The sequence below is a fragment of the Amia ocellicauda genome, chromosome 6, assembly GCF_036373705.1.
Source record: "Amia ocellicauda isolate fAmiCal2 chromosome 6, fAmiCal2.hap1, whole genome shotgun sequence".
Classification (NCBI taxonomy): Eukaryota; Metazoa; Chordata; class Actinopteri; order Amiiformes; family Amiidae; genus Amia; species Amia ocellicauda.
In genome coordinates this window covers 35,026,306-35,038,482 of record NC_089855.1, presented here as the reverse complement: position 1 = coordinate 35,038,482, position 12,177 = coordinate 35,026,306, and the positions used below count along the sequence as shown (strand labels likewise).

Here is a 12,177-nt window from a genome sequence, read left to right as displayed (position 1 = left end):
CCCAGTGGAAAGCGCATGGCTACAAGTCCGGATGAAATATAAAAATATTCTATCATGTGGTGTGTATTAATACTTCTCATCAGCAATACACAGTACAGATGTGGTGTGTATCCTACATGTATAATAGTCTATTCATGTGTTCACAGCAAACCGAAAAAAGGCAGAGATAGTGAAAACTGGAGGAGGGCATGATTCACGCATATTTCGGGAATCCACTCTTGGTCGTGGCTCCCCACCTAATGTGTCTTTAATTGTCTTGTATACAAGTAGAAGTTTTAAGGACAAAATAATGTAGACTAGCCTACATGTCAGATCAAATACGACATGATCATAAAGCTGATGGTGTGAAATGATTTCTGTTTACATAACCCTCCTCATGTTCTCACAGGGTCAATCTAATGATTGAGAGGCGGAGAGGCGGTGCTTATATGGGATAACAGAATATTAACCAAACATCTTACTCGGAGCAGTTCAGAGATGCTGCGTATATTGCCATTACAGCATAGCTCGGATAAAACTGATCCACCTTTCGTTGTGCGGATTAACAGGGAGGTTACACCCGACCTCTCAAAGGTACTCCTGAATTTACCTGGATAAGCCAGTTACCTCGCTTCGTAGTACAGCCCTCTGTTAGAGACCTTACCTGAATCCGCAGAGAAGTAAGTAGCCCAATGTGAATTAACCCGCTATCTACAGACCTAAATATTTCACTTAGATATGTGTTCACTTTACACAATAGGAAGCTGAGCGAAGTACATATGTGGCATGTTTCCCTGACGTTTTCACCCTAAAAAACAAGTTGGTCAAAATATACTGGACCGAGTGAATCCGCCGACAAGTAAGTGGCCCAACGCGAATTAACCGTTTACTTTCATTGCTGAACATTCGACTTGCATAAATAAATGTGTGCACTTATGAAGCTGAGCGAAGAAGAATCAGAAGCTAACTTCAGCCTCGTAATGAACGATTTGCAATGTAAAACTGGGAAAGCATTAACTTACTTTGTTATTTTGAAGAATCGTAGAGATAATTAACATGATAATAAGATAACATATTCCATATATTTATAAAGTTGTGCTGCTTTCACGCCTTTAAACTCTCTCTCTCGCTCTCTCTCTCTCACACACACACACTAAAATACTGTAAATCACACAAAAAGTCTTTCTAATGAAGTACAGATCAAGACAAAATTGCATCTGAAAAAATGTGTGTTTTTGTTTCTTTGCTTCTCACGCGTTCTTAGGATTGGTAGTGGTTTCTTTGTCTTCGCTACTCATTCCTTAAAGGGGAACTCTACCTATACAATCTAGAATTTTTACAATGTATTATATAAAACTAGATACTGCTGATGCTTTTCTAGTGATTTTATATATTATGTTTACATTGTTTTGAAGGTGTCCTATAAGACCACCACAATCACGAGTCATTTTCACATTTACATGTATTTTTATTTGTGTCAATTGTTTTTAGATTGTATATACCCGTTAACCTTAAACGATGGTCTATATTGTTTCTCATGTTTTTATTATTTTCTTAAAGTTTTAAAATGTTTTGTTATATATATTTTTTTTTTTGTATCTGTAGGTGCAGGGCTCTTGCAATGTGTTCTGACTGGCTCTTATGCTGCCGTGAGGTGATCTCAGGGAAAACAACTTGGAGTTTATCCTCCCTAGTTTTCTGTGCACTTCTGCTTTTCCTCCCCTATCATGTGACTGGTAAGGCATTGTATGATCCAACACTGGTATCACTCTTTAACTGCTATTTCAATAAACATTTAGATGTAAAAGCAAGAGTATCTTGAACCTAATAGTGTCTACCATGCAGTTCTTTCCATTTGGTTGTCCCTTCATAATCCATTTAATAGCTATCACATCTGCAATATCTTGGCTTTAGAAAATAAATCCTGTTTATGGGAAGCTAAGCAGTTGCTACACACAAACAGCTCCACACAAACTTATTTTAAACGGTCCTTAATGCATATATTTCTGTTTGCTCTACCTTTGTCTTGCTTGTCCCATTTTTGAACTCATACTTAGTTTTAATAAGATTCTACCTCTTTGCCTCTTTACACTGACTGTATCTTTGCTCAAAGCCTAAGTTATAAAGCATTGTAAGTAATTAAAATGCTTTTCTGGATGATCTTAGTGATCTCGCTTGTATCTTGTTGTATCTTCAGCCGTGTGACAATCATATGGGAACTTTGACATTGTTCCTCTGTCCCAAGGGAGTGTTTTGCAGCTCTTCATATGAATGAATGTTGTGCAATTTGGTCTCATAATCAAACTTAATATGACCAAATGTTTTGTCAGTGACTGTAAGCCAACATTGTAGGAGCATTACAACACACACTCTACATTTGAAACAACATTATGCTTAGTAGATAGTAGACTACCTACCCCCCCACCCCCTGAAACTGAAATTCAAACCTAACTATTTTTCTCATTGACCATTGATTGATCCAAATAAGTATGAGGAAGGATTCCAGTGGATTGACTGGGTATGCTAATATTATTGATATCTGTGGAGCTAGAGAAATAATCACTGAGGTCTCCAGTGACTTGAAGTGTTTTTTTTTTTGCCTTTTACTAGTACTTGCTAGGATGCATAATTGTAAACCTCAGAAACAAGTAACAGATTAATACGTCCTGAGGAGGTGTTGAAGAGTCCTTGTTTTTGTCTGTGAAGGTGTAATAAGTAGATTACAGCTCTCTTGACTATTTTATATTTGTTTATATTGACGTGTCCGTTCAGTGATGAGGCAGACCGTCTGGTTCTGAGTGATGTTAGTTTATTTATACAACCATTCAGGGGAGACATTCTTTTGGGAAGTCCCACAGACAGTCTCAAAGATGTACAGTATGTACATGCGCTTGCCTCAGCAACACAGAGTAACAGAAATGTTTTTATATTTAGATGTTGCTTGCTGGTTTGCTCTAGTGGGGGTCTCTGTCCTGTTCTCGGCCCACCTTGTCTGTCATGGAGTTGTGGTGTAACTCCAAGGAACAAGCTTCATTGGTGTAATGCAGACATCGCAAATACTTTTTCAACACCCTAGTTCAGGGGTAGTCAGTAGGTGGACTGCGGTCCAAATCCGGACCACCAGCCACAAAAATGAAAACTCCAAAATCTTCTAATCTTCCACTAATTCTTAGAATTGTGTGTGTTTGGAAAGAGGCATTTGGAGGTGTGATTTCACCCCCCCCTCCCCCCTACCTCTGGAATCTGGACCTTGACTATACCTTGACCAAGAGGTTTGGATACTGGCAAAAAATAGACTACCCCTGCCCCTAGTTTTTAGGAACATTAAACAGGAACAGTGTGTGGGTGTAGGGGAGGGTGCTGTGAGGCCAGAGTGTAATCTTAATATTTAAATTATCCCTCTACAACTAATCAGCTTTTAAAATGTTCAGTACAGTATATGGACAAAGGGTTTTATTGTTAACAAAGGGAAATTTAAAAGCCAAATGATACCTTCAGGACAAGTAGCACCAAATAAGCTGTACCTGTGATATATATATATAACTACTTTTTCTCAAACATATCATAAAGTTAAAGCTCTTACAAATAATAAAATTATTCTTTTTCCTTGTTATCTTGTTGATAGGGACAAGGGTGCCAGCCAGTATATTTCAATACATAGATTCTTGTTTGAAAGAATCTTAGCATTCTATAATCTTTATAATAGACTAAAATATCAATAGACGGTATTTGTGGATTTACACCTGCAAAAGTCCTGTGTCCTCTACTGCATTATACTGTAGTGATCACAGATTCTTGTGGTAGTAATGAGAATTACATTTGCACATGAGTGCACCTGCTGCAGAATGACTAAAACGAACACCCCTCCGTGGGGGGGCAGCCTCTATGTACATTACAGCCTCCCCTGTACTTTAGATTTGCATTAATTGATATTTATGATATCAATAAAGGAAAGAGCAGGTGGATGTACATTTGACAGAATTGGCTTCCAACTTTCAGTATTTAATGGGTAATTGACGACTCATCCCTGTCTATTCGCATAGCAACAGTTGGTTCCAGACAATTCGTCTTGGCGACAATTCGCATGCATCATACATTCTCCACATGAGCATTCGTAACACTGAATGCATTTACTTATTGTACAGCCATAGAAAACATATATATATAAATACATTTATTTGAGGCTGACTCCAATAATTCAATCATATACAACTAATCAGGACAGTTGGGTGCATCTATAGGCTCCTTAAAATAGGTTTCACAATAAAGCTTGTGTCTTCCCTGGTGTGTGTAGTGGTTATGGAACACCACTACAATTTGGGCGTTTTGGGTTTGATTCCTGATTTAGGGATGTTATTTCTTATGTAGGTATAGATATTTAAAAATATATATATACACTCACCTAAAGGATTATTAGGAACACCATACTAATACTGTGTTTGACCCCCTTTCGCCTTCAGAACTGCCTTAATTCTACGTGGCATTGATTCAACAAGGTGCTGAAAGCATTCTTTAGAAATGTTGGCCCATATTGATAGGATAGCATCTTGCAGTTGATGGAGATTTGTGGGATGCACATCCAGGGCACGAAGCTCCCGTTCCACCACATCCCAAAGATGCTCTATTGGGTTGAGATCTGGTGACTGTAGGGGCCAGTTTAGTACAGTGAACTCATTGTCATGTTCAAGAAACCAATTTGAAATGATTCAACCTTTGTGACATGGTGCATTATCCTGCTGGAAGTAGCCATCAGAGGATGGGTACCTGGTGGTCATAAAGGGATGGACATGGTCAGAAACAATGCTCAGGTAGGCCGTGGCATTTAAACAAAGCCCAATTGACACTAAGGGGCCTAAAGTGTGCCAAGAAAACATCCCCCACACCATTACACCACCACCACCAGCCTGCACAGTGGTAACAAGGCATGATGGATCCATGTTCTCATTCTGTTTACGCCAAATTCTGACTCTACCATCTGAATGTCTCAACAGAAATCGAGACTCATCAGACCAGGCAACATTTTTCCAGTCTTCAACTGTCAATTTTTTTTTGAGCTTGTGCAAATTGTAGCCTCTTTTCCCTATTTGTAGTGGAGATAAGTGGTACCCGGTGGGGTCTTCTGCTGTTGTAGCCCATCCGCCTCAAGGTTGTACGTGTTGTGGCTTCACAAATGCTTTGCTGCATACCTCGGTTGTAACGAGTGGTTATTTCAGTCAAAGTTGCTCTTCTATCAGCTTGAATCAGTCGGCCCATTCTCCTCTGACCTCTAGCATCAACAAGGCATTTTCACCCACAGGACTGCCGCATACTGGATGTTTTTCCCTTTTCACACCATTCTTTGTAAACCCTAGAAATGGTTGTGTGTGAAAATCCCAGTAACTGAGCAGATTGTGAAATACTCAGACCAGCCTGTCTGGCACCAACAACCATGCCACGCTCAAAATTGCTTAAATCACCTTTCTTTCCCATTCAGACATTCAGTTTGGAGTTCAGGAGATTGTCTTGACCAGGACCACACCCCTAAATGCATTGAAGCAACTGCCATGTGATTGGTTGGTTAGATAATTGCATTAATGAGAAATTGAACAGGTGTTCCTAATAATCCTTTAGGTGAGTGTATATACACACACTTATTTCCCGGAGTTAGAACGAACAATTATAAGGCAATTAATAAGGTTTTTTCACCGCTTCAAATTTTCAGCTGTGTGTGTGTCTGTGTGTGAGAGAGGATTTCATATTATTTTGTATTTATTTATTGTATTTATGTATTAGCGGACACCCTTATCCATGGTGACTTACACAATATAAGAGCATTACAGAACTTCAATAATACAATATAGAATTATAGCTAAAAACAATATAATTACAAGTTCAGAAATGTGTGAGAGTGTTGCATATATGTGTGAGCATTTCATAAGTGTGTTTTCAATTTCATATGTGTGTGTGGCCCCACATAAAAAAAAAAAAGGCCGCATTCACAGCTGATTATCTTCGCATGTGTTTTTATTCACTACACCATTTTCTATAGCTGTATAATGAATCCATATGAAGCCATCATCGGCCAAAATGACAAATTATTAACAGAAAAAAGGAACCTGGGGACACTATTAACAGTAAGTGTGCTTAAGAGGGAAGTTAACAAAAAAACACCTCCATGGTACGCAGTAGGTATGAATTTGTTCTCTATAACTTAACATTTGTTTGTGACAAATATGGTCTGCATGTCCAAACACTTACATTTGTTTTTAATCCAATCACACAACATAGTTCAGATCGAATTATGAGTAATTCAGCTTTGCTGGGCTGCAACTATAAAATATTTAGGTCTTCAACTATTCTCTACATATACAAAATAATATAATGTGCTATAACTGTGTAGCGTTATGTTGGGTTTATTTTGATAAGAGCATTTTGGCTCTGAGCTGAAGCACTGATCTAAAGAAGACCTCTCCCCCCCCCCCCCCCCCCCAAAGTTATCAGATTTCCTTAGCTCATCAGCTTGGAACTGGTTTGCATCAGAGTGACAGTTTTGGGGAGGATGGCACCGAGAATGGGCCGAATGGTTTAGAGTCCTGCTGTGAAATGTCTGGAGAAAGGGGCCTGTAGGTGATAAAAACTCTTTGAAGTGGACCAGAGCCGAAATCCCGACATAGAGCTACGAACCCGGGCCAGCCGGCATTTCCAAAAGATGGCATGGATTGACATCAGTCATAAATCAAGCCCCCCTCCAATAGGACACTGGGGGCTGAAACCGAAATCCAATCTCAAAAATTCAACAACCAATCACCTATTGATCTGACAGACTATAAGGAACAGCGCACGGCCTCTTTCTTGCTCTCTCTCTCACCTGAACCAGAAACTCGCTGCCACAGCTCAACCTGTAGCTCTGTTGCCCGAACCGGAACCAGAAACCAACCAAGTCTTTGCCGGCAACAGAAGAGTTAAACTGGGAGAAGGACATTGAGCCGTACGAATAATTCTTTTAAAGGACTTTATCAAATAAAGAACTTTACAGACTGCGCATGCCCGCCTGTGCCCACCTGATCAGTGGAGTTTTACAGCTGGACAATTGACTAAGTCGACTGAATACGAAAGTGTCAGTCATTTAAATAGCTATTGAGTCTTAAGAAACTTGACCCTTGGAACGAACAGGGCCCTGCTTTCCTCAAAGACTTTTGTCTTCAAGTAACTATGGTGGAACCCTGCTTACAAAGAAGATTTTGTGCACAACCTTGGAGCCTTCAAACCAGTGGAAAATCTGTTTGGAAACGACTCTACTTTCGCGAAACCCCAACTTCCAGGTGCATCGACTGAGTGGAAGTTCTTGGACAAAGCCGAACCGGACTGCCTTTGTTCCAAACCACACGGACCTCGTGCCGTGTGCTGTTATCTGAGCCCGAAGCCAGAGAGGCCTCTCTGCGACGAAGTTCAGATAAGTTTAACAGTTTGGAGTTCATGATTCATGACATTTGAGAAATCAATTAGAAATGTTAATCTGTGATTCATAACTCTAGAATGTGTAATATCATTTAGTTTTCTTAAATATAAATGTGTGTTGCATTAAACTGTTTTGTTGATAATTTTAGAAATAAAATCTGTCAACGCCGAGAAATATCTTCTCATTCCTGTTTAACTGTTTAGTCTGAAATTGACACAAGTTAATAGACATTACATTATAGGTGGCCCTGCCTATCCTTAATCATTGAATAATAATCAGTTAAGGGAAATTGTGGTAACAAGTAATGATAGGATCTTTCTCGGCACCTAAACGTAAATGAGACTGATATATATATAACAAGAAGTTACCTGACATTAAATACTAACCTGCGTAGTTAGTTAATGTCTGACTAACAATACTAATGAGACTCACCTTCGTCTTACTAACCGGTATTGTAGTCAATGTGTGTTTAACCTTTTTTGTTTAACGATTTGTGTTATCATATGCGATCCCATGGTCTTTGATTTGGTCACGAAAGTGATTTGTCTTTGATTTGTTGATCTAGAGTTGAATTTTAATTAGTTTTTCCCTTTTGTATAATTAGTGTAGTGCTTCATTTAGTCTTTGTTTTTAATACATTTGACAATTTATATCTTTGGAATTGGTGTCTGTGTCCAATTATTACAGAAATTGAGTTCTACAAGATTCCAGGATTCGTGATAAGGTGATACTATAAATTCACTTCTTAAATTGAAATGTATAAGTGTACCTTACGCTACAACTGCAAATAATATAAAAAGAATCAGGACACACACACACACACACACATATACACTCACCTAAAGGATTATTAGGAACACCTGTTCAATTTCTCATTAATGCAATTATCTAACCAACCAATCACATGGCAGTTGCTTCAATGCATTTAGGGGTGTGGTCCTGGTCAAGACAATCTCCTGAACTCCAAACTGAATGTCTGAATGGGAAAGAAAGGTGATTTAAGCAATTTTGAGCGTGGCATGGTTGTTGGTGCCAGACGGGCCGGTCTGAGTATTTCACAATCTGCTCAATTACTGGGATTTTCACGCACAACCATTTCTAGGGTTTACAAAGAATGGTGTGAAAAGGGAAAAACATCCAGTATGCGGCAGTCCTGTGGGCTACTCCTACTACTACTCCTCTCCACTACAAATAGGAAAAAGAGGCTACAATTTGCACAAGCTCACCAAAATTGGACAGTTGAAGACTGGAAAAATGTTGCCTGGTCTGATGAGTCTCGATTTCTGTTGAGACATTCAGATGGTAGAGTCAGAATTTGGCGTAAACAGAATGAGAACATGGATCCATCATGCCTTGTTACCACTGTGCAGGCTGGTGGTGGTGGTGTAATGGTGTGGGGGATGTTTTCTTGGCACACTTTAGGCCCCTTAGTGCCAATTGGGCATCGTTTAAATGCCACGGCCTACCTGAGCATTGTTTCTGACCATGTCCATCCCTTTATGACCACCATGTACCCATCCTCTGATGGCTACTTCCAGCAGGATAATGCACCATGTCACAAAGGTCCAATCATTTCAAATTGGTTTCTTGAACATGACAATGAGTTCACTGTACTAAACTGGCCCCCACAGTCACCAGATCTCAACCCAATAGAGCATCTTTGGGATGTGGTGGAACGGGAGCTTCGTGCCCTGGATGTGCATCCCACAAATCTCCATCAACTGCAAGATGCTATCCTATCAATATGGGCCAACATTTCTAAAGAATGCTTTCAGCACCTTGTTGAATCAATGCCACGTAGAATTAAGGCAGTTCTGAAGGCGAAAGGGGGTCAAACACAGTATTAGTATGGTGTTCCTAATAATCCTTTAGGTGAATGTGTGTATATGTGTGTGTATATATATATATATATAATAAATTTATTGTTTAAAACATTTTCTTCTCCCCAAAAAATAATCCCACAGACAGAAAGTCAAAATTACTGTACTTGCTATAGCTAGTTCACAAAAAAAGCTGTGCTTGGTAAAGCTTGATCACCAAACAAACTGTCGGCAGGCAGAAAACAATGTAACAAGCGTGTTGAGAAGGAAAATTATACCATATAAATGCATTCTCTTGGATGCTGCTGGATATTTTTTTTATTTTAATTAAATTAGTTCAATATTAGGAAAATAAACCGTATTTCAGATACTTTTAGATAATTTCAATTTTTTTCTTTTTATGCACTTGGACCAGTAGTGTATTTGAGGCAAACAAAGAAGCTTATGTCTAGAGGAATGTCTTGCCCACTGTCAAAGCACGGAGGCAGATGCTGTTGTTGTTTTGGGGCTGTGTATCCTCCATACCTGGTTGCCTTGTTAGGATTAAGAGACAGGTTTATTGTTTAATCCTTCCATCAGATTGGATCAAATATTGAAAATGGGTTGTTTTAAAAAAAAAAAAAAAAAAAAAAAAAGGATTCTGAAATTGGATTAGATCACGTAATCCAGTCTTGGTTTTGATCTGAATCCAACCTTCAGTATGTGGTGTTCAAAACTTTTTAGTAGATTTGGGATACCTTTTGATAAAAAAAAATAGGATTATCCTGATCCCAGCAGGGTGGATTTCTGGAACAAAATGTAATAAAACTTACAAATGTATTATTTGATCAATTATAATCATGTGTATATATACATTTATTTATATTTTGCACTTTTGTTTTAACCGTTACAGTGATAAAGTAGATAAATTAGACTTTAGGCTACCTATTAAGCCTTTCAGGACAGTAAAGTAAATAAGAATGATTTTGTCCCCATAAAATAATCCCCCAAACAGTTGTCAATATCAAACAAAAATAATATACTTAATTTTAACTGTCATTCATCACTTTATATTAATTACAATGACACAATCCCCAGAGATGAACCAGTCAAAGGTAGTTATTTATTTGTTGTGGGTCAGATGAGGGGTCTGACTGTTTAAAAGAAATTGAAAATGGAAGGGGATGTTTGTATTGTTTTATTGTGCTGTTTTCTGTCTGTTCAAATAAAAACACTTAAAGTGACCCCACACTGGCTATTCTACTTGTTGTTCTTTACATAGCTAGTAGCCTACATTGTGTTATGTAGTCCCATTTAGAGCACTGGTAATCTGGATTTGGAAATCTTGAAAAGTCTGTATCTGGATCAGGGTGATCCAATCCAATATTGTTTTGAACAACCGGCACAAAAGTAAGATGGATTACCTGATCCTGGATATCAAAACATGGGATTTTCAAATCCGGACCATCCTGATCCAGATTAAACTTTTTGAACACCTGGGCCCTTGTGCTCTCTGTCAAGATGAGCTCTGTTACTCCTCCCACATTCCATGGTTTCCAGGTCTGCAGCTATACATAAATTTGCATAACAATGACAAAAACTCAATATTCGCAATATAAGCATTTTGAATTTCTCCCAAAATAAAAGAGTACATCGCAAAAACTCTATGTATATCGCCCAGCCCTACCCAAAACCTTCCACTTTAGAGTGCAAAGCCCTGATCATTACCCCACACTGCTGCCCTATGGTTGCAAGGAATATGTCTTTGTGTGTCTGTCTACCATACATGTGGTATAAATTATCTGGTTTAAAATTGTACAATAAGGCTTTTATACTTCTGCTTTTATATTTTCCTTTTTTTAATGACCATGTGGCCAAAAGCATATTGTACTGACTCAATAATTTACAATAATTGATAAGAGGGAGCATTCTTAATTTGTTTTTCCAGGTCTGTGACCCTCCATAGGGTGGCCATGGCTAACAGGCGATATTACACATCAAGATATTTTGAAAGTTCTGTTCTTGTGTCTGAAAGGTGTCAATCTCCCTTTTACATTACACAAGCAATAGTGACATGGAGTCCTAAATCTAGTGGTCTACCTCTAGTTGTTTGAGTTTGCTAATAATTTGAGAAATACTCTTATTTTTAAAATAATTACTACCTCAAGCATTACTTTACTTTTTTCTTTCCTTTCCTTTTCCTGTAGAAAGTCCCTTTTAAAGTTGTTCACAATCTGAGTTTTCACTTTCTATATCAAGTGGAGGCCTTCCCTCGCTACCCACATAATCACCACCAAAATAATAACAATCTTTATTAATAAACCTCTGGGAAATTTCATTTTATGTTTTAGGTCAGGGCTAGATCAACACATCACTGTATGCGTTTCCCAGGGGAAAGATAGAAACGCCTGCAAAATCTGGTATTTGCAGATCTTTGAGCAAGGCCACACACAGGCTTAAACCTGTACCCCTTTTCACCTTTTATAAACCTTTGAGTTCAGTTGAAAGGCTACACCAGGGATGGCGAACCTTTTTTCAATATAGTGCTCAAAGTCCGGGCGGCCCTATACACTCACTACGCAAGTTGATTAGGGCCCTGCAAATTGTGCAAGGGCCCCGCCCAGGACCGGCCCGATGTACAGGCGAACTAGCTGGTTGCTTAGGACCCTAAAATATGACATAAGTAATATTTAAAACAAATTAAAATCCAACCGAATGCTTTTGCGCTGCGCACAATGTCAGCTACGAGTGGAGTGACAGAGATGTAGCGTGAGTGAGAGCCCCTAAAAATGTGAACTAGTGTGGGTGGGGCAGGTGTGGCGCGGGTTACAGTGGTGCTGCTGATGCGAGAGCATGGAGGTGGAGAGAGAGATGGCATCTTTTAAAAGAGAGTGCAGAAAAAAGGATGAGGACAAGAAGGCGCAAGATGGAGGCATGTATCAGCCTTAGCCTTTATTCATA

The 12,177-nt window shown here is 38.9% G+C and overlaps 1 protein-coding gene across 4 annotated transcripts in view; it reads left to right on the top strand.

Moving 5' to 3' along the window:
• LOC136751425 (nectin-1) overlaps positions 1-12,177 on the top strand; it is a 50,850-nt gene that overhangs the window by 3,883 nt on the left and 34,790 nt on the right. For 2 of the 4 annotated variants that reach the window (XR_010817005.1, XM_066707035.1), the window contains exon 2: positions 1,585-1,715. Coding sequence is in view for 3 of the 4 variants with exons in the window: in XM_066707035.1 (XP_066563132.1) it covers positions 1,601-1,715 (115 nt within the window). In the remaining variant the exon portion in view is untranslated. Of the gene's footprint in view, positions 1-467; positions 839-1,584; positions 1,716-12,177 lie in introns of those variants that run through there. The other 2 variants (XM_066707038.1, XM_066707036.1) reach the window with 2 other exon arrangements.